We start from the raw sequence: 22,271 nt of genomic DNA, 5'->3' as shown, positions 1-22,271 counted from the left end.
TGCGAAATGAAGACAGTAAATCATTGTTCACATATTTAAAGTCTGATTTATTATTCCATCCCCATCTTAAGATGTCGTATTAAGTGTAAACAATGCATACAAATGCTTTGTAATTAAACATATTTTTTTAACATAAGTGTTCATGGCTATAAGAATACTAAAAGAATAGTGAGTTCCAAAAAAGGGCAAAAAGTTATAATACGCTCTATAGTAAGACAGAGCATGACACTTACTTCTTAAACAGCCTTTCCTCATTAGTTTATATCATCTACCAAGTTCACAGATGCAAGATGCAGCAGGTGTAGTGGAGTCAGTATTATAAAAACAGTGTTTTTGTGCTACCTTCATGATCTTATTGTACTGTTTAAAAAAAGTGCAGTTAAAGGTAAAGGGAAATGACAGCTAGAAATAAAAACTGTCTCTGCATCTAAGCGGAGACTTAAAATAACCACCTGTTGAACCGACTGAAGCGGGATAGTGGCAGGATTGCCATGGTTTCATGTTTTGTTTTGTACCTCAGGATTGCCCTTTTGTTGAGGCACTCCCTCAGTTCCTAAAACACAACTCAGGACTTTATATGTTGTTTTAGCAGTTGCCATTAAAACATAAACGAACACGCCAAAAGCCCAAAGGTGCTTTTGGTCACATCCTTAGGATTGTTTCGATTATTATAATCAAAACGTAATTTTCCATTGAAAGGGATAGTACATCCAAAAATGAAATTCTCATCGTCATGTTGTTCCAAACCTGTATGACTTCTTTAGAACACCAAAGAATATATTTAGAAAAATAATGCTTTGTCTATGACCCCATGACCCCAATGTTCTTTTAAAAATATTTTATGCTCTGCAGATGAACAAAACATAAGGGTGAGTAAATGATAAGGGAAGTTTCTTTTTGGGTGAGCAAACTTCTAAAAAAAGCCTCGCTGCACCTTAAACAGACATTATGTATCTTACAACATTCTCACAACACTTTCTAGAATGAATGAAACACCTGCACAAACTAATGTCAACATTAAATGCTAAATTCATTGTGTCACTCACCGGTTCTCTTTTTATTATTAAAACACTACATGTTCTGGGAACCAAACCAGATCATCTGGTTTCACAGTTTGTGAAGTTATTTTTCAGTTAAAAAAAAAAAATGTTTCCGTGATGAGATGTGTGACATCTGTAAACTTCCTATGGCTAGAATGCCATATACTCCGCCTACTCATTGGCATGCTTGTCCTTTGGACACCCTCTTCAGGTGTTTTTTGTTTTGTACTTCACTGAGAGAAAGAGAAGAAGAGCAGCGAGATGGAATCTCCTTCCTATACAAGATACTGTCCTTTATGCCTTCTTTGATGACCTAGATAAACGGTGATAGAGATTTTTAAAACGTAACTTGCATAAACAAGCCTAAACACGAAGCAGCAGAAACACTGAGATTCAGAAACTGATTTAAACAAACCCACACAAACATGAATTCAGTTTACATCCCCCTTTCAGAATCTGGAAAATGTTAATTATTTTACCAAAATCATGTTATTTAGTACAGGCCTGAATAAGATATTTTACATTAAAGATGTTTACATAGAGACCACAAGAGAAAATAATAGTTGAATTTATAAAAATTACCCTGTTTAAATAGTTTACATCCCCTTGATTCTTAATACTGTGTTGTTACCTGAATAATCCACTGCTGTGGGACCTGAAAAATCCTTCAGGTCGCACAGATTTTTTGGTTTTTCAGCATTTGTGTGTATTTGAACTCTTTCCAACAATGACTGTATGATTTTGAGATCCATCTTTTCACACTGAGGACAACTGAGGGCCTCATATGCAACTATTACAGAAGGTTCAAACACTCACTGATGCTCCAGAAGGAAAAACTACCAGGAGCCTGGTACATTGAGATGAGTAATTTTTTCTTATTTTGCCTAAATATCATATTTTTTCAATTAGTACTGCTCTTCAAAAGTTACAGAAGATACTTACATGTTTCCCAGTAGACAAAATAAGTTAAATTTACCCTTAACCTTAAAAAAAGTTTTTAGTCCCCGGCTTTTAATGCATGTTTTTTCCTTCTGGAGCATCAGTGAGTGTTTGAACTTTATGTAATAATTGCATTTGAGTCCATCAGTTGTCCTTAGTTTAAAAAGATGGATCTCAAAATCATACAGTCATTGTTGAAAAGGGTTCAAATACACAAAAATGCTGAAAAACCAAAGAATTTGTGGGACCTGAAGGATTTTTCTGAAGAACAGCAAGAAATGTAACTGTTCAGGACAAACAAGGGACATTTTGCAGATTCTGAAAGGGGGATGTAAACTTTTGACCTCAGCTGTATAAATCAGAATGTATCCAGGCTGGACTGACCTCTATGTTGTTAAGTGTGTTGAACTCCATAAGATCATGAAGCTGAGTGTAGGCTTGATTGGAATACTGAAAATTGAAAGTTGAGTAAGGCGTCTCTGCGTCATCGAAGATGTCAAAGTCTGCAAATTCTCTCTCTTTGTCCGTCTCACGTGGAACACCTTCAAAATACACCACACTTTTGTTTAAAACATCTTTTGACAAGTTTTCTAATGACATTTCTGTAAATTCAAGTCACTAGCCAATTGACCATTGTTAAATGTACTTGTCAAAGAACATACATTGATTAAACAGATGCATATAGAAACACGCCCACATCATGCTTTCTATAAACAGAAATGTATATCCGCCAGCTCATAAAAGAGTCAAACACAGACCTCCCTACACAAACAAAAGTCCAGGACAGTGTAAACAGATAAAGATGTTCTGGAAAGAACAGATTTCTGTGGATTTGTCAGAATTGACTGTAAATCTGCCTGTGCAAAGCTGACTTTATCATTAAAAAAATTCTCTAAGTACACAGACGCAAATACAAACAAAGAACACACACCTGGGGCTTTGAACGTCCTGAATTCGATATTGACCAGGACAAAATGGATGATAGTAGGGCAGTTCTTTTCTCCTGGTTTGGGCTTAAATACATAACACTCCTTCATCCCCTCCCGATCAAACACCTTTGGGTCGATCTTGGGAAATGGAAGTTTGTTCATTCGTGCCCACTTCTCAGCTAGCAGAAGTTCCTGCAAATGAACAATCGTTTACAAAACCTATGTGTCATACATTACATATTGTATGTGCATGATTTTACATCATAATCAATAAAACAAAACCTTAATTGATCATTGATCATTAATGTCATTCCAAACCCGTATGACCTTCGTTCATCTTCGGAACACAAATTAAGGTGTTTTTGATTAAATCTGAGAGCTTTTTGGCCCTGCTTAGACACCAATGCAACTACTACGTTTAAGGCCCAGAAAGTTAGCAATGATATCATCACACCTTTAATTTTATGAAACTATGGGATTACTTTTTGTGCACAAAAAAAAAAAAAAAAAACTTAATTAAACAATTTCTTCTCTTACCTGTCATTCTGACATAGAACCCAGATGCACTGCCTCTTGTTTGCAAGCAGAGGAATGCACACATATGCATTGTGGTACTCTCATGAACATGCATCGAAGACTGACATGGAAGAGAAGCAATTGTTATATGAAGTGGGTTTCTTTCTTTGCGCACAAAAAGTATTCTTGTAGATTCATAAAATGAAGGTTGAACCACTGTCACATGGACTATTGAAACAACGTCCTTACTATATTTCTGGGTCTTGAACAATTCCGTTTCAGTCTCTGTATGGTCAGAAAGAGTTCGGATTTCATCAGAAATATATTAATTTGAGTTCTGAAGGTGAACGAAGGTCTTACGTGTTTGGTACTACATGAGGTGAGTAATGACAGATTTTCATTTTTGGGTGCACTATCCCTTTAACATTTTTAATTGATAGGCCAAGTACTAACCTTAAATGGAGGACTAGAGTCACTCGGTCGGGCAGAAAAGTCAAAGGAGATGATGAGGTCAACACCTCTCTGAGGTCTTAGAATCAGAGGAAAAGGCAGGTTAAAGGTCAAGCCACTGTCCACCACGTGAATCTTCTTGCTCTTTACGTCTAACGGCTCGTAGATACGGTCAAACTCAAATGGGTCTGTAAGCATCCAAAATTAGAAAAGAACAATAAGGCAACACTTGAGGATAATTCACTTAAACTAAATGACAATAACAAACATGAACTCTTACCCGTGACTGCATCAACCTCATCCTCCCCGGGACTGACGGTCTCAGTGAAAGGGGAAAGTGGCACATCGTTGTTGAGGTTTAAGCCCAGCATGAAGTTGTGTACTTTTCCTGCTCTGCCTTCTCGTGTTTTAAAAAGAACCGAGTCACTGAAGAAAGAGCTAACCATGCGCTGCATCCAGCTGGCCTGATACTCGTCCTCTGCAGGTGTAAGACATCCAGGGAAAAAAAAAAATGTAAATAACTTGGCATTATTATTATTATTGATATATTATCCAAACTATATTTTACACATAATTAAAACATTTTATTCTTTCTCTGTATACATTTGGTCTTTATACATGCAAATATATAGTTGCCTTTATAATTTCCGAAAGAGGTCCCTCCATTTTGGGGGTCCGTAGCATCAAAATGTTAGAAAATGTTTGTGCTAAGCTACTTACTGTGTAGTGTAAATCTTGTAAATCTCACCTTTATGCGAATCTTCATCATTATCTAGACTGTCCTCTCCTACAATGTGTTCTGGTTTGATCTGTTCTGTGGAATAAATGTGCAAACAAGCATCAAAACCACATGTCTGCTTGAGATCATCACAATCTCTCAGATCATCCTAGAATGAGTGTGTGTTTCAGGATGTTTTTGCATGTTACGTGGGCTTCACAACTCTCAAATTCATTAGGAACCACACAATGGAAGCTGTCTGATAACATCACAGTTTCGTACCATCAGTATGCAAACACTAAAGGCACCATCATTCTGCAACATATTCTTCCACCATTGCAACTCTGGCACAACATCAATATTAATACGTATACATACATATAACAACCGAAATAGAACTTGAATGAAGGACATACACATTCTGCACAATTCTCTGGAAATTTATGTGATGCGCAGATGAAAACAGATGCGTTTTCATCATTTGTAGGCTATCTGTAATAAAGTTTGTAATCGTACCTAGTTCTTCCTCCATGGTACTGCCGTTGTTCACATCATTAAATCCCATAATTCTGTTGAACAGGATGGAGAAGGCACTGCCCCACACACCTGTGCAACATTTACAAACACACTGTATATCATATACACTAGCAGTCAAATTTTTTTGAACAGTAAGATTTTTTATGTATTTTAAAGTGCCCCTATTATGCCATTTTAAAGGTAGTTAATATTGTTGTAATAGTCTCTTAAAACAGGTTTACATGTATGCAAGTTCAAAAAACACTTTAGTTTTCTCCAAAATTAGATTTATTTTTACCCCGTTTCTAAATGATTCGTAAACGACTCGTGTGAAGCAGTTCGAAGAATCAGTCTCTCTAAACCCCTCCTTTCCGTGAGCCCTCACTGCTGTGATTGGTCAGATGGTGCAGTCCTTTTGGATTGGTCTACCGCTACAGCGCAAAACGAAACGCCCATTGGCATAACTGAATGACAGCTGCGGAGACCTGTTAATGCATAGAAAAGATAGCCTCGATTTTACCCTATCAATTCGAGCCGGAGTCTGACGATGAAACGGTTGAAGTGTCACATCGACAAGAAACTGTTTTGCAAGCACGACCGGAGCAGGACGTTTCTCAGTGGGTGTCATATGTTAACTGTGGACAGTGTTTGCAATTTGCTTTTGTAAGCGAACCGGACACATCTCTACGTTGTGAACTTCAACACTGTACAATCCATAACACTGCGTTAAGCCATCGTTTATCATTATCATTACTTAAACTAATAAGGCAGACAGACAGTCAAGCTGCATCAATCACAAGACTTTTTAGACTACATTGCACTCACAGCTGAACAACAGAACTACAGAAACGCAAGTTAGCCGGTTACCAAGACATGTGCGGGGTTGTTACACACCATAACGTACACAAAGACGTATTTTGAACGATCGCTAGAAAATACAATTATTAATCATACTTACAGGTAGAAGTTCAGAGGAGCAAGCCGGTCCAAATAAACTGGGCACTGATCCATTTTTTAAAACCAAGCGTTTGGTGAATCTCGCGTTGTAACGTTACTCCCCAAGATTAGAAAAGCAGTCATCAGTAAAATGACGCGAACACAACACAAGATTGGCATTGGACTGCTGAGGTGTTGAAAAAATTAATGTTAACCACTGATAGTTTCATCTTTTGGAAGGGCATATAAAACAAATTCACTCTCACAGGCTGTCACAGCGCAGGGCGTCTTCTTGACATGATGTAATCCACGTGAAAATGGTAGGCCTACTGTTTGTGGGCGGGCAAGTTGTTCGCGAAATTGAATGTGGGCGGACATTACGCAAATGTGTAGCTCGTGACGTGTGGCCGTTACAGAAAAAAGATTCGAATTGCTGACGACTCGTTTAGGCGAATGTGAGCCGACTCTTTTTTTTGATAGACAAAAACTTTATTTATAGTGCACTGTCGGCGTCACAACTTTGCAGATAGTTTATGTTCACATACAGCTACATGACACACTACATGAAATATCATATTTGAAAAGGCATAATAGGGGCACTTTAAAGAATTTTCTTTTGCTCTCCAAGCCTGCATTTATTTGATCTGAAACACAGCACAAGCAGTAATATTGTGAAATATTTCTACTATTTACAATAAACTGCTTTCTATTTAAATATATTTTAAAATGTAATTTATTTCAGTGATAAAAGCTAAATTTTCTGCATCATTACTCCAGTCTTCAGTGTCACATTATACTTCCTTTTTACTATTATTATTATCAGTATTTAAAACAGGTGAGTAAATTTTAATACATTTTTCAGGATTCTTTGATGAATAAAAAAGATCAGCATTTATCTGAAAATAAAAAGCTTTTGTAACATTTTTCACTATACCATTCAAAAGCTTCAAGAGTTAGTATAAAATTACAGAAGAAATTACATATATGAATACTTTTATTTAGCAATGATGCTTTAAATTTATATTTGTTACAATTTATAATGTTATTAAAGATTTCAATTTAAGTTCTTCTGAATGTTCTATTCATCAAAGAAACCTAAAAAAATATACTCATCTCTTTTTAACATGATAATAAATGTTTTTTGAGCAGCAAATCAGAATATTAAAATGATTTCTGAAGGATCATGTGACTGGAGTAATAAAGCTAAAATTTAAATTATAAATTACATAAATACATTTTACTGCTGTACTTTGGATCAAATAAGTGCAGGCTTGGTGAGCAGAAGAGACTTAAAACATTAAAAATCTTCTGACTGGTAGCGTTCTAAAACATGATGTTGTATAATTTTAGTATATTTTACCCCCAAAAATAAAAAAAATGCAAAAAACTTCACAAATGTACTTGACTATTTTATAATTAATAACATAAAATACAAAATAACAATAAATAAAATTAAATATATAAAAAAAATCCCAATGATCCTAAATTATTTATTTTTCTATTTTTCCAAAACATAATTTCTTCTTATTAGGATGAAATATGATCTAACCTTTTTTTTAGCTATTTATTTTTTGTTCTTAATTTAATTCTTCAAGCTTATAAAATTGTAAAATTAGACTTGTTGAAACAAAGGTTTTCCAGAGGATGCAAGTCTGAAACCATACAAAAGAAGATCTTCACGTCACTTTTTTAAAAATAAACTTTAAATCTGCGATGAAACTTTATCTAGGCAGTACTCCCTTCAAAGAATGTTTCTTTACGGTCACAGTGACTGTGAATTTTGATCGTGTGCAACACTAACTTTTCTTGCATTACAATACAGTTAGATGGGATTATTGTAAATAACTGAACCAACACCCTTAAATCAGGTGATATTTGACTCTGACAGTGAAGATTCCAACTATATGGTGTCACTATTTCCATAAGAACACTGACAATTTCACTTTCTCATGATTCTCCACTTACTACTTAAGAGAAATCCAGAAAACAAAGTCTCCATACCCATAAGAAAGTGAAGAGGGTTCTCCTCATGCTTCTTGACCACATTACCCCTGAAGAACTTGCTTCCAAAAAGGTCAGGGGTCATGAAGGTTCCATATTTAGCCATTCCGATCTCATACGGGCTGAACTCCACCCAATCTGTCAGTTAAAACATGCCAATCAAAACACAACCACAATAGTAATGTATCCACAACCAAAAGAAATCTGCAAAACATTCCCATGACAACAAACAGTAATGATTACAATAATAAAACCAGGCTAAATAATATATAGGTAAATTATACTTTGGACCAACACTAGGTTTCAACATATTGACGAATTGCATATTTGAAATAGTTTCTGGCAATGTGCGAAAGCAGTGTTTCAGATTTCAGTTTCCTAAGAGTGTTGAGAACGCATGTCACTTTTGACGAAAGCAGATGCATGAATCAACTAAACCAAATGCTCACAACACAAAAGCTATTTCGTGTGAGTGGGCCTAAAAAACTGACTGACGCTTTTTCAGACAAAATTATTAATCAAAGTCTAAGTTTTGACAGTTACCACAGTTTTAGTCTTTTGTGGAGGTAGGAGTGGTGGATGTCTTTCTGTCGTCTAGGATTATTTTAGCACCTCAATGACACGTGACGTGAGGGTGATTCCCTTGAGTGTCTCAGTGTCTGCATAGTTGCTTTCATTTAGTCACGGTTATACAAACTCTACTGATGCATGTATATACCAAAAACAAAATACCTTTGACAGGTGTGAAGTCTAAAAAATGCTAATTATAAATGAGTTTATGTTCTATTAAAACACCCATGTGCATTAATATGGGATAAATCAAGATTCAGATTTTATGTACCTAAGGTCTCTAGTACATTTTTCCATTCTTTACTTCTCAAACCTGAAAGAGCTGCCAACAGCTCACGAGGCATGACCTGCTCTGTCAGTTGCAACAGAATTAGGAGAATGTCTGTGGCCGATATTAAATTACAGAGTGACAGATAAACCTTTAAACTACTTCAACGTGTGGCACTTCAGGGCTTTAGAAGAACAATACCAGCATTCTTTGAACTAAAAAAAAGACATTTTACATACTCGTTCACATTCTTACACTAATCTGTTGACGCAATTAGGTTCTCCCCAGGTATTCAACAGGTCAGACTACTATAAATGGCATCCCCCTTCATTCATTCTGTGAACACACTGACAACAATGTAGTTGATCATAGTCTTTGTTCATTTCCAAGGTATAGTATTACCCTACACAATTAGTCGGCACAATGTAAAAGGATTTTTGAAGTCATAAAGAAAATAATCACCTGTCCTTGTCATTGTAAGCATAGACATTTTGACAAAAATATGCATGCACAGATACTAAATAAGAAATTCTAAAAGCATGTTAAAATTATTATCAGCTTGATCTCATGACAAAAACGTACCTGTGGGAAATTTTCGTAAGACATGAAATACATAGAGCCATGTACGTTTCGTGACACATTTGATGTGAAATTACCACTGAGTGGCGCTATTCATTTTCCCCCTCCAGAAACAAATGAACATACATATGGTACATTTAATGTAGTCCGATGCATATGGTACACTTAACTGGAAACACTTCAGGAATGTTGAACTCGTCATCTGATAAGTTGAATTTGATCGGATTTCCGGGAGACGCAAGTGTCACGTTTTTTTTTGGTCTGCCAGGAGACAAATCGCTGACTGATTTACTCGGCGTTTTGCTAAAAGGTGCTTATGCAGACGCCATTGTTGTTATACACTTTTGCGACGTTCGCGAACAAATTACTGACTTACTCCTTGTTCTCCCTCTTCTTCGTTAACTTTCAATGCTGGTTACTTGTTGCACGCCAAGTCTGTTGTTGTGACGCTGAACGAAACGAACTGTGATTGGTTGTTTGACATGTCGGTCAAAAATGGCCTTATGGGCGGGCCTTGGCCAATGAAAGCTGCCATGGATTCCAGACCTTCAGCCGTCAGTCTGAAGGTCTGGCTACGCGAGACTACATTTTATGTGACGTTGGTTTTGTATGTGTCACTGCAGTTCTAAAAATTCTCATATCTCATAGTTTTAAAATAACGTACCACCTGTACTATACCTAAACCTACGTGACAGTATAAATAAAAGCGAATGTGATATAAAAACGCAATGGCAAGCATACCGTTTTAGCATGTGTTTCCATCTCCAATCTTTCAGCTCTTTCATCACGAGTCACGTTTTTCATGGGATTCGTACCCAAGGATTCCGCATCCAAGTCCAATTCTGTGCCGTAAAGTGAAACATATGGAGCTGTAATCATAACTGTGTATGGAAACGATTACAAGTGCTCGCTGTTTTTTTTGCCTCTGTTGAAAAAACTGTAGTGATGTGTACTTATAGGTATTTTGGTCTAACAAAAACAGTCCCACTATTACGTTTTCGTCATGAGATCAGGTAGGTTATAATATGATTTGCAATGAAACATTTGCATTAAAGGAGACATCAGATGGCCATTTTCCAGAAGTTTATGATTCTTTATATTCTGCTACCTTTTTACCATGTAAAAAAAAAAACAGCTCTGTTTACAGCAAACCCATTTTGGTGCATGTCTCTTTAAATGACAGTGAGCTACTGCTAACTCCACCCCTTTCTGTTTTTGTGTATTTCGTGGTGTTACATCAAAAACAAAACTAATCTACTGCATTCTCAGTGGCTCTGATGTCAGGAGAAAATTAGGAATCTTATGTTCACTTTTACATCCAAATAAAAAACACCTGCATTGCTTACGTCTCGTAAGCAATGCAGGTGTTTTTTATTTGGATGTAAAAGTGAACATAAGATTCTTAATTGTAGTTGTTGCTACAGCTACTTAAGCGCTGAGAAAATGTCAGACAGTGTACAACGGAAATATGCTAATATGCAACAGTCCATCATGGGTTGATGGCAAGGCATGAGCAGTATGACAGAGTACTGCTCAGAAAATCAAAACGGCTTGATAATTGAGATTTTAGGTTTTTTGGGAATTAAAAAAAAATGAATGGGTTTTTTTATCAATGTAAGGGAGTTGTGTGCACACACTGCTAAGACACATTTATATGCAAACACTATGTAACAGTGTATTTTTCATCCAATGTCACCTTTAAGTTTTAATTGACCAATAGAGTTAATTAATAAACAAATGTAAGTATGCACCTCTTTACCTGCAAACTTAAGCTCAGAGACATCTGGTTTTACATGCAGACAGGTGAACAAGGGCAGAGGAGTTTGAGCTTCGTTGATCTTTTCCTGCAACTCACTCAACTTGGTGTCCATCCTCTTTTGAGAGAGCAGAAGGAAAAATAGAGCCTTTGTATTGCCAGACAAGCATTGTGTATTTCTAAGTTAGTACTGTAAATGCAAGAACAAAGCATTCTCTCCAAGACAAAATACTCACAGAGGGAATGAGCGTCTCGCCTATTAACATCCCGAAGATATCTGTAAACGTAACAGGCTGCCCTGAGGCCTTCTTGCTCCACAGGGCATGTACGTAGTTAGTGATGTGTTTGGGAAGGAGTAGTCGGAGAGGGTTACTGTTCACACGATTCATCAGCTCCTTGTTGATTTGCTCTGGACCCTTAGTGGGGAACTCTGGGTGCGAGTACAAAGTGGACATGTACCTGTAAGACACACAACAACAGCAAATGAGCATTTCAGTAGGAACTGAAAAGATGAATATACAAAGATAAAAAGCTTAGGGCCAGATTTATTCAAATGAATCATGCAACGTGATTTACTAATGTTTGTACTTGTCAAATTACTGGTATTTGCGCCATTATTTAACACCCAAAAATAGCATGTCTTAAAGCAGGTGGTAATTTGTACTGCTCTTGGTTGATTGCGTCTGTGTTCTTAAATATGCACATTGTTAGTATGCGCAGAATTTTTCCCTCCCATCTGTGTTTTTATGGAATTACGCTCTAATGCTAATTTGCCTCAAATCTGGCCCTTAGTTACAATGTCCTCATACCAGGTGGATCCAGAGAGGCCAGCAACATATGTGACACAGTCCAGAACTCCAGACTCATACAAAGCCTTCATAACCCCTGAAAACCCAACCATCGCCCTGAAACCGCCCCCTGAGCCCAGCACAGCAATCACTGGAACCTGAGGGATACACAAGAAAACACAAATATTAGTAACACAGTAAAATGTTTGCGAAATACTAACAATAGGGTAGTGAGTTAGCTTTAAAAAAAATCTGTCAAAAAGATTGGCTGTACAATTACTGCGAAGAGTGTCCTCAAACAATCTGGTAGTATTTGTCTTGAATTTGATTTTTTTTTTTAGTAATTTATGCTGCATTCACGTCATTGCAGGGTTACTGAAAATATAAAACTCATGAAGTTAATTTAAAAGTATGTTGCCAGGGAACTTTGGGCAATGCTGCTGTCAATGGGCAACCAGGCAAGACACAGGGGGCTTACGACCAATCTAAATTTTCCAGATATAAATTTGTTACCCATTCTCAATGGGAAATGGCAACATTGCTCAAAAAAAAGTGGCCCAGCAAAATTGCTCAAAAATTTGCCCTGTGTATCATCAGCCTAAGGGACAGAATCGTACGATGGCATTTTAGTGCCACATAAAAAAAAATAAAAATCTAAAATTGCAAGATGAAATTCGTAATGTTTTGAGAATAAAGTTGAAATATTTTGACAATAAAGTTTAAATTACAATAATAAAGTCATAATATTTTGAGAATAAAGTAGAAATTACGAGAATAAAGTCAAAATGTTTCGAGAATAAAGTAATGTTTCGAGAATAAAGTCGAAAAAACGGGAAAAGAGTCGAAATGTTTCAAGAATAAAGTAAAGTTTCGAAAATAAAGTCGAAATTATGAGAATAAAGTTGAAATGTTTTGAGAATAAAGTCGAAATTTCAAGAATAAAGTCGATATATTACGAGAATAAAGTTGAAATGTTTCAAGGATAAAGTCGGAATGTTTTGAGAATAAAGTTGAAATGTTTTGAGAATAAAGTTGAAATGTTTTGAGAATAAAGTTGAAATGTTTTGAGAATAAAGTTGAAATTATGAGAATAAAGTTGAAATGTTTTGAGAATAAAGTCGTAATGTTTTAAGAATAAAGTCGAAATTTCAAGAATAAAGTCGATATATTACGAGAATAAAGTCGAAATGTTTCAAGGATAAAGTCGGAATGTTTTGAGAATAAAGTTGAAATGTTTTGAGAATAAAGTTGAAATGTTTTGAGAATAAAGTTGAAATGTTTCGAGAATAAAGTTGAAATGTTTCGAGAACAAAGTTGAAATGTTTTGAGAACAAAGTTGAAATGTTTCGAGAATAAAGTTGAAATGTTTCGAGAATAAAGTTGAAATGTTTCGAGAATAAAGTTGAAATGTTTCAAGAATAAAGTTGAAATGTTTCGAGAACAAAGTTGAAATGTTTCAAGAATAAAGTTGAAATGTTTCGAGAACAAAGTTGAAATGTTTTGAGAACAAAGTTGAAACATTTTGAGAACAAAGTTGAAATGTTTTGAGAATAAAGTCGAAATTTCAAGAATAAAGTCGATATATTACGAGAATAAAGTCGAAATGTTTCAAGAATAAACTTAAAATGTTTCAAGAATAAAGTTGGAATGTTTTGAGAATAAAGTTGAAATTATGAGAATAAAGTCGAAATGTTTTAAGAATAAAGTTGAAATGTGTTGAGAATAAAGTCGTAATGTTTTGAGAATGAAGTCATAATGTTTTAAAAATAAAGTCAAAATATTTTGAGTATAAAGTCGTAATGTTGTGAAAAAAAGTCGTAATTTTTTCAGAATAAAGTCGAAATATTATGAGAATAAAGTCGAAATTACGAGAATAAAGTCTGAATGTTTTGAGGATACATAAAAATATTTTGAGAATAAAGTCGAAAAGTTTCAAAATTATGAGAATACAGTTGAGATATTTCAAAAATAAAGTGATGTTTTGAGAATAAAGTCGAAATTACGAGAATAAAGTAAAAATGTTTAGAGATTAAAGTCATAATATTTAAAGAATAATGTAGAAATATTACGAGAATAAATTCGAAATTACGAGAAAAAATTCAAAATTACGAGAATAAAGTCAGAATATTTGAGAATAAAGTAAAAATTACGAGAATAAAGTCGATTATTTTTTTTATGTGACACTAAACACCTCCATAGAATCAAGACCCTGCATTAAATTTTTCTTTTCGATAATTGTGTTTCACACCACGAATGTCACATATAAAATAAGACTGGCTGCTAATTCAGTTACACTATCTTTGAAAACACGGAAAGTGTACTAGGTAACACTTACTTTGATAAATGACATGTCAAACAGAAATGTGTAGTTTGCCGACTGTTGCCGACAAAGAATTGTAGGTTGTTTTTACATGACGCTAGCAGTCAAGTGACAGACACTAAAGCTTTCAGAAAATCATAATTATGCTAACGATGTGAACGAACAAAGCATCTTTGAGTTTATGCTCCAGATCCTTAGCCATAAGGCTAATGTTTCTGTAACAGTATTGACTAATTGACCTGCCTCATTCCATTTAAAGGCACAAAAGCAGTTTAACTTTTGTCATTTCCCACTTGTGGTTCATTGATAATAATCATGTAATACAAAAGCCCTAAGAGTTCTCACAGGTCTTATCTAACACTTCCCTTTAGATTTGAATTATGTCCATTTCACATGTTGAGCCAAGACTGAACTAGCAAAGGCAGAAGAAATGTGCCAAAGAAAACAGAAACTTGATATTGATGGGCGTCTGAGACCATTTACAAAATCAAAACACTGTTAGTCTTCAAAGTGATTATTTATTATTTTATTAAGAGCTTTAATGATCAAATGTTTCGAGTATTTTGTCACGTCTACTTCGTGTTGCCAAATTTCTTATCTGGGAGATGATGACTTTTCTAAAGTTATGTGGAAATCTGAGCTGTTTGATGAAATTCTGCGTCAGTGGCGCTACTCAGCTGTTCATTTTCTCTTTGTATTGTGTCATGAATGTCTTGGCTTTCTGCTGTATATCATTAGGTGTTGCTATCTGCATGACAGTGAAGTGACATTTGCATCAAACACGTACTGTGCTGTTTTTCACACAACCGCACCCCTCTTGCTCACAAGAACAATGACAGTGACAAAGAACATCATCACTCTGATATCAAATGTGAACTTCCATGACCACTGGAGGAAGCAGTCAATGAATGGTACCTCATGAGGAGAGCAAGGGAGGGAGGAAGGTTTCTCCATGTGCAACAATTTCTTGATGCCCAGCATGACTCTATCACGCCGGTTTTGTCTATAGAGCTTCTCTTTAGGGCACAGATCCAGATTGAATCGCAGGTCCATTACTGAGCTGAGAACAGTGAAAAAAAAGAGATTTGTGGATCTTTTAACTATGAAAGTAAAGCCTGTTTTGTTCATTGTGATACGTACCTCTCCTCCAAGGAAAGCTCTAAGTACACATTGGTCATCTGTGAAATTACAATAACAGACATTATTACCACAATCCAACATCAGCAGCTCAAACATCATGTGCTTTTTAAAAAAAAGTGTTCCTCAAAACTTACTTTTCCTATAAGAAATGAAACCAGTACGGTTTGTCCAACTTCAAGTTTAGAGATGTCATATGAAGCTGTCCCCAACATTTCATCCACAACATAGTTAGCATCCATTAATGTCAGCTGGAAATAAGAGACAGAAACCATATCATTGACTGTACGTACACTACTACGTAAGAACAGTGCATTCCAAAAGACTGATAAACAAAAGATTTGAAGGAAAGTTCAAATTACTACGAAGAAGGCCTCATTAAAGCAACATGATAGTTCAATTTACTGCAGGAAGTGTATAATTTATTCAGTGTTAAAAAAAAATTTGTGTGGCACTCTATAACATTGTTTTTTTGGGGGGGGGCGGGCCAACTACAAACTACAGTTAACAAAATGTTTTAGCAATGGTACTGTAAATAAGGTCAAACCTGTTTGGAAACAATCATTTTGAGCTTCCAATTGGTGCAACTAGTGTGCCAGAAATTACACACACTTGGCTAGATTTACTAACAGCTTGCCCAATCTCAGATCACCTTTTGGCATTAAAATAGTACTGTTAGGATTTACTAAAGACCTGCAGTGAGGAATTAGCACTGAAAAGACATGGAAAAAGGAAAACGGACTGAGGGGGAAATTGTTTCTCAAAGGAGTAGTTCACTTTCAGAACAAAAATGTAGAGATAATGTACTCACCCCCTTGTCATTCAAGATGTTCATGTCTTTCTTTCTTCAGTCGTAAAGAAATTGTGTTTTTTGAGGAAAACATTTCAGGATTTCTCTCCATATTATGTACTTCTATGGTGCCCCCGAGTTTGAACTTCCAAAATGCAGTTTAAATGCAGCTTCAAAGGGCTCTAAATGACCCCATCCGAGGAAGAAGGGTCTTATCTAGCAAAATGATCGGTTATTTTCTAAAAACATTTACAATGTATATACTTTTTAATCTCTACACAGAGTACACACATAGCTAGACAAGACGAGCATTTGAGGTTAAAAAGTATATAAATTGTAATTTTGTTTAGAAAATAACCGATCGTTTTGCTAGATAAGACCCTTCTTTCCTCGGCTGGGATTGTTTAGAGCCATTTGAAGCTGCATTTTAGAAGTTCAAACTTGGGGGCACCATAGAAGCCCATTATATGGAGAGAAATCCTGAAATGTTTTCCTCAAAACACATAATTTTCTCACGACTGAAGAAAGAAAGGGATGACAAGGGGGTGAGTACATTATCTGTAAATTTTTGTTCTGAAAGTGAACTACTCCTTTAAGAAACAATGTCCCCCTCAGTCCGTTTTCCTTTTTGCATTCGGACCGGCAGCGGAAACTATGAATTGGCCGACAGCAACATTTTTTTCACGGCATTTACAAACAGCTGTAACTGGTAAATGGAGGATGCTGTGAATTGTTTTAGATCCTACTCTGAAGTGGGAGCTAATTTAGTTCCCCCAAACGTAGTTCCTAGAACTAAATACATTCCTAGTTCCTGCGGTGCGAACACGCCAAAAAGCGTGAACCTCCGCCAATAGTTCTAGGAACTATGAAAAGGTTCCTCCGGTGCAAAAGCCCCTATATTTATTTCTGCTCGTCTGCTGCATAGTGAATAGCAAAATTATACTATTATAATGACTGTGATGTTGAAAAAGAGCAGATTAAGTTTAGATTTGGAACAGAAATGAATTTGGATTCTCTTTACCTTAAGCACATTGTTTTGGTTGGGGTCGAGGATGAATTCAAAGGATTCGTTCCACTCTGGATTGATGTTGTTGTCTATATGTCGTGTTTTCTTTCTGCTCTCTGGGGAAGTGGGGACGAACAACTCCACATATGGGTCAGGGGTATCCACTACAAGCATGTTTAGTTAGTGTGTTAGAAGCATTCATGATTTTTCCTGTGAAATGCTCAAATCAGGTCTTATTCCTGATAAAGGCAATGCATTATGCTAAACTTCATATTTAAAAAGTATCAAATGTACTCACACAAGTCTCCAAGAGGTCCCTTGGTGACATTTTCAGCTCGCAACACTTTCACTTTGAGTTTGTGTGAGATTTGCTGTTCAACCTAAAAATGCACAGAACACTCAGCTCACCAATATTACTGCTGCTAGTGCTTCCCTACTACTAATACTACTTGTAATAATCTTAATCATCATTATTATAAGCGTAGTTTCTACCATGTTAAATTTGGATACATCTCTATCTTTACAACTAACTCTAAATTTAAGAAAAAGGGAAGTGCCAATAAAAGCAACACTGCACTGGGTTGGTGTGATTAATATATCTTTTTCACACCAATACATTGTCACTTTGAGGCAGTTAGGAAAGGAAAGGAGGTGACGTGAGGCCAAGTATGGTAACCCATACTAGGAATTTGTGCTCTGCATTTAACCCATCCAATGGCGCTTTTCCACTACACAGTACCAGCTCGCCTCAGCTCGCCTCGGCTCGAATCGACTCGGCTCTGTTTGGTTTTCCACTGTGTAAAAGTTGTACCTGTACCGGCTTCCAGGTACTTTTTTTCGTACCACCTCCGGCGAGGTTCCAAGCGAGCTGAGGCGATACTAAAATGTGACGTGAAAACACAGCAGACTGCTGATTGGTCAGAGAGAATCGTCACTATTCACTGCGTCATCATTGCACGCGCCAGCAATAGTATCCAGAATAACCCCGCCATTTTTAAAAAGTTTGGCCAGAGATTGCGTGACATATCCAATCCATTACATATTATGGCAACTCGGAAGAATACGCCGTGGTCAAACGAGGAGGTGCAGACAGCGGGTGTGTGTCGCGTAGAAGATTACATCACGGCAGTTTCTTGCAGCGTCGCTATGACAACCAGGTACTATTGTGGAGGTACAGGTACAACTTTTACACAGTGGAAAACCAAACAGAGCCGAGTCGAGTCGAGTCGAGCTGGTACTGTGTAGTGGAAAAGCGCCACAAGTGCACCATTGCTGCGGCGCCCGGGGAGCAGTTGGGGGTTCGGTGCCTTGCTCAAGGGACTCACCTCAGTCGTGGTGACCTTTGGGTTACAAGTCCGACTCTCTAACCATTAGGCCACGGCTGCCCCATAAAGTTAGCCAAAAGGATAGAAATATATCTCCTAAACTTGATAATTAAAAGGATTTATGATCTCATAAAGAAAAGTTTGATGTATGGCTGGTAGCATATGATTTCTCTATTTCTGTTTCCATAATGATTCCACATAATTTTGCTCTTTACTCATAAACCAGCATTGGCTGATATACCTTATATGCACAAAGAACCTGTCCAAAAAAGGCTATGAATGACATAATGTAGCATGACATGCACACTGATGCACATCAGTATTCCTGGTATAAACTTAACAAAAATACAAGAAGTTCTTGGAAAACCAAAATAGTGGTTCAAAGCCACACTCTGCTGGTTTATAGGCTTTAACTGCTATTTTTATGGATAAATCTGAGGTTTCCTACTTACAAAGATGTGATGATCTCTGAGTGACATGGTGCCTTTGCCAGTAAGTTAGACAAAACTGGCCAGTTATCCCAAGAGCTCCTCAAAGAACTTGCTCCCAGAGAAGGTGTCTATGCCACTGGACATCTAAATGCACTGGGGAAAAAAAAATAAGTTAAAAATATAAAAGCAATTTTTTTCAATGACTTGGTAGCCAATACTTCACTGTTTAATTTCTAAAACTGTATTATATACACTCTTAAAAATAAAGGTTCCAAAAGGGTGTTTTTGCTGTGATGCCATAGAAGAACCAATTTTAGTTCCCCAAAGAACCTTTCAGCAAACCGCTCTTAAAAGAACCACTTTGAAGAACATTTAAAAAATCTAAAGAACCTTTTTCTACTATAAAGAGCCTTTTCTGCATTTGAAAGGTTCCATGGATGTCCAAGCTTCTTAATGGAACCACTGATGCCATCAATGTGATGTTTTATTTTGAGTTTTGAATGTTTTAGAGATTAGTTTTAATATATCTGTTTCGTTTTTGGATTAGAGAGAAATATTTGACATCAAAAGAACATTAAAAATACATTTTTCATGAAGTGAATAGGGATAACACTAAAATGAAAAAAGAGGTATGGGGTTATAGTCACAATTAAGAACATAGGAAGAACACTCACACAAAGAACATAGGAAGTACATGTTATTCTAATACAACTAACACTATCCATACTAGAGACATGGTTAGGCTGGTAAAGAATGATTACAAATTCTAAATAGCAACAAACATTTTCTTTAAATTTAAACTTACTTACCTAGCACTATGAATGAAGCAAAAGAGCAGGACATTGGTGCAAGTGTTTGCATGTTGTGTACATTAAAGAGAAAGGAAGGAATATGGGTAGGCTTTTCAGATTAAGTCAAAGTAAGCATATTAAAAACGGGAAGTATGCAGTGAGACAACACAGATAGTGTGGCAGGATGAAATCGTTCAAGTCTGACTTCCACAAATTGAGCTTTATTATGACACTCACTAAGAACAAAGTAACACATGTAGCTACACTGGTTAACTGCAACGACTACAACAAAAATGATTTAAAAACTCCATCAGCATATGTTCTTAGAAGTGAGCATTATAATGTATTATGGAGTGAATATTGTGCAATCAGCGGAAGCTAAAATTGCGTAACGGAGAATGACAGGTTCTCTGATTAGCTAAACCAGCCCATCCATAAAAAGCACGGCACAAAAACACAAATACAAATCAGTCGTTGACCACACTTGATCTCGGGTGATACACTACGCTTTTGATGATCACCAGTGCGTGTGACTTTCACGCTGATCCAGAGCACGTTCACGTCAATGCAAGAATGGAAATGGTCACGTAGACAAAGACAAATCAGATCAGATAGTGCCTCGAACTCGCATTATTAACATGAACTAACTATAAATTAAAATTATGTTGCATAGTCTATTTTGTTGACATGAGAAAATAAAAGTTTTATGAAATGAAAATGCCTCCAAATCTGTTATTTATTAAAATTATTTAAACTACAACACACTGCGGTCTCTTACATTATGATCTTGTTAAAAGTTTATTTGATTGCAGGGCGATTTTCAAGACTGAAAATCTGAGACAGATTGATCTGGGGATCAACAGTGCCGTTATATGGCCATGGCCAATCTATCACAAAACTCTTACAGCAGTCCTAACCTAATAGTCCTGGATAAACGGTAATGTGCTTTGACATTTAAACAGCATATTCTGAAACGAATGGAAACTTTATAAAACACGCAGTTGCCCATAAACTTTCCGCAGATTACACTTACAAAGCTAACCTTTTCCTCGAGCTTCGTACCGTTATTTTCACGTGACGTTATATTATACGACAGCTTACCTGCGGTAAACAACTAACAAACTATTATCTTACCTTGAGATGGAGTGCACGCCAAGCCAGAAATCTTTAGAAAAAAAATCAGTCGTCTTCTATGCAGAGAGTACGCATCTATCAGACGACCATTAAAAAAAGAAGCAGAAGAGGAGGTACTACAACAGGCTTCCTATGATGAAGTCTCACTTCGTCCAACAGTAGGCTACCGTCCCTTGTCCTGATGTGTGCATTGATTTTCATATATATTTTTATATTTTTCATATACACTTTACTTGTACAGTAAATTTGTTACATAGACTATAAAATAAACCAATATTTTACAGACTGAAAAAGTTACAAAGGCAAATAAAAATACTCACTGGTAAATTTCTTTCAAAACAGTCAGAAAAAGTGACTTTTCCCGAGGTAACAGTCGGCAGAGATGATGAGGAAAACAGGTTTCTCTTGCTAGCGGAGCTGCTGTGCGGTTGATTCATTCATTTCTGCCACAAGGTGGCAGTTTATTTACATGAACTTTCAATAGGTGATCACAGAAAACAAGGATGATAAAGACGATTATTGACAAAAATGAATCTTTTTAAAAGTTTCGTTTATTTATGTAAATCTAATTTTTGTATTTATGTTGGTTTCATAATTTTAAAAAAGTTTATTCAACATTTCCTACAAAAAAGGTAATGCATTAACGACGAATATTTAATATCGATTGAATGTTTAAAATAGTAGGCTATTGCTTAAATATCATATTGCTTTTTTGTTTTTAGGAATTGATAAGTGTATGCCAAATTACTTTTTCCCTTTTTTGTTTCCTTTAAATGTAATTATTTTCTTTACAATCTCCTTATTACACCATTACATAGGCGCCCCCCAAAAAAGAAAAGATAGTGCTGTCGATTAACCGCATCCAAAATAAAAGTTAGTGTTTACATTAGCCTACATGTGTATGTGTATATTCATATGTATATACAGTATACATAAACGCATATATATATAATAAATAAATGTATAAATATGAATACATACATGTAAATATTTCTTAAATGTATACATTTACATTTGTATATTTATATATAGCTATGTATAAATACAAAGCACACACACACATATATTATGTAAACCCAAACATTTATTTCAAATGCGATTAATCGCGATTAATCGATTTGACAGCATTAACCAAAATAAGTTTAATTTGATAATTTGAATTGAATCTAAATAAACTTTATTTTATGTATTTTCAGTTTTATCTGGGGAAATGACCGGTTCAACCCATAAACTAATATGATCACTTAACAGAGGGTGTACTAAATTATTATCACAGTATATTAGAAATAGTTTTGCTACCTATTGATTAGGTGACAAAAATATGATAAATT

General features: G+C 35.9%; 1 protein-coding gene across 1 annotated transcript; it reads right to left on the bottom strand.

The window, feature by feature from the left end:
• Positions 1–48: 48 nt before the first annotated feature.
• pla2g4ab (phospholipase A2, group IVAb (cytosolic, calcium-dependent)) lies at positions 49–21,022 on the bottom strand. The gene is made up of 18 exons (XM_073817167.1): positions 20,941–21,022; positions 19,037–19,168; positions 17,558–17,639; positions 17,275–17,423; positions 15,601–15,714; positions 15,467–15,504; positions 15,242–15,386; positions 12,028–12,164; positions 11,455–11,677; positions 11,222–11,336; positions 8,046–8,183; positions 5,109–5,198; positions 4,623–4,688; positions 4,155–4,352; positions 3,878–4,062; positions 2,911–3,100; positions 2,364–2,521; positions 49–1,353 (listed from the first exon to the last, which is right to left on the bottom strand). The coding sequence occupies exons 2-18, from the start codon at positions 19,061–19,063 to the stop codon at positions 1,216–1,218; spliced, it is 2,193 nt and encodes a 730-aa protein (XP_073673268.1). The 5' UTR covers positions 19,064–19,168; positions 20,941–21,022; the 3' UTR covers positions 49–1,215.
• Between the last annotated feature and the right edge of the window lie 1,249 nt (positions 21,023–22,271).

This window comes from Garra rufa, chromosome 13 (assembly GCF_049309525.1).
Source record: "Garra rufa chromosome 13, GarRuf1.0, whole genome shotgun sequence".
Taxonomy (NCBI): Eukaryota; Metazoa; Chordata; class Actinopteri; order Cypriniformes; family Cyprinidae; genus Garra; species Garra rufa.
Note: the sequence above shows the minus strand (reverse complement) of the source record. Positions and strands in the feature narration are given on the sequence as shown.

Excerpts from the sequence above, each read along its gene's own strand:
- pla2g4ab (XM_073817167.1), bottom strand. The coding sequence starts at position 19,063 with ATGTCACTCAGAGATCATCACATCTTT. Across the intron at positions 15,387-15,466 it reads GAGCTTTCCTTGGAGGAGAG|CTCAGTAATGGACCTGCGAT; the intron begins GTACGTATCACA and ends CACTGTTCTCAG. Across the intron at positions 11,337-11,454 it reads GCGAGACGCTCATTCCCTCT|AGGATGGACACCAAGTTGAG; the intron begins GTGAGTATTTTG and ends CTCTCTCAAAAG.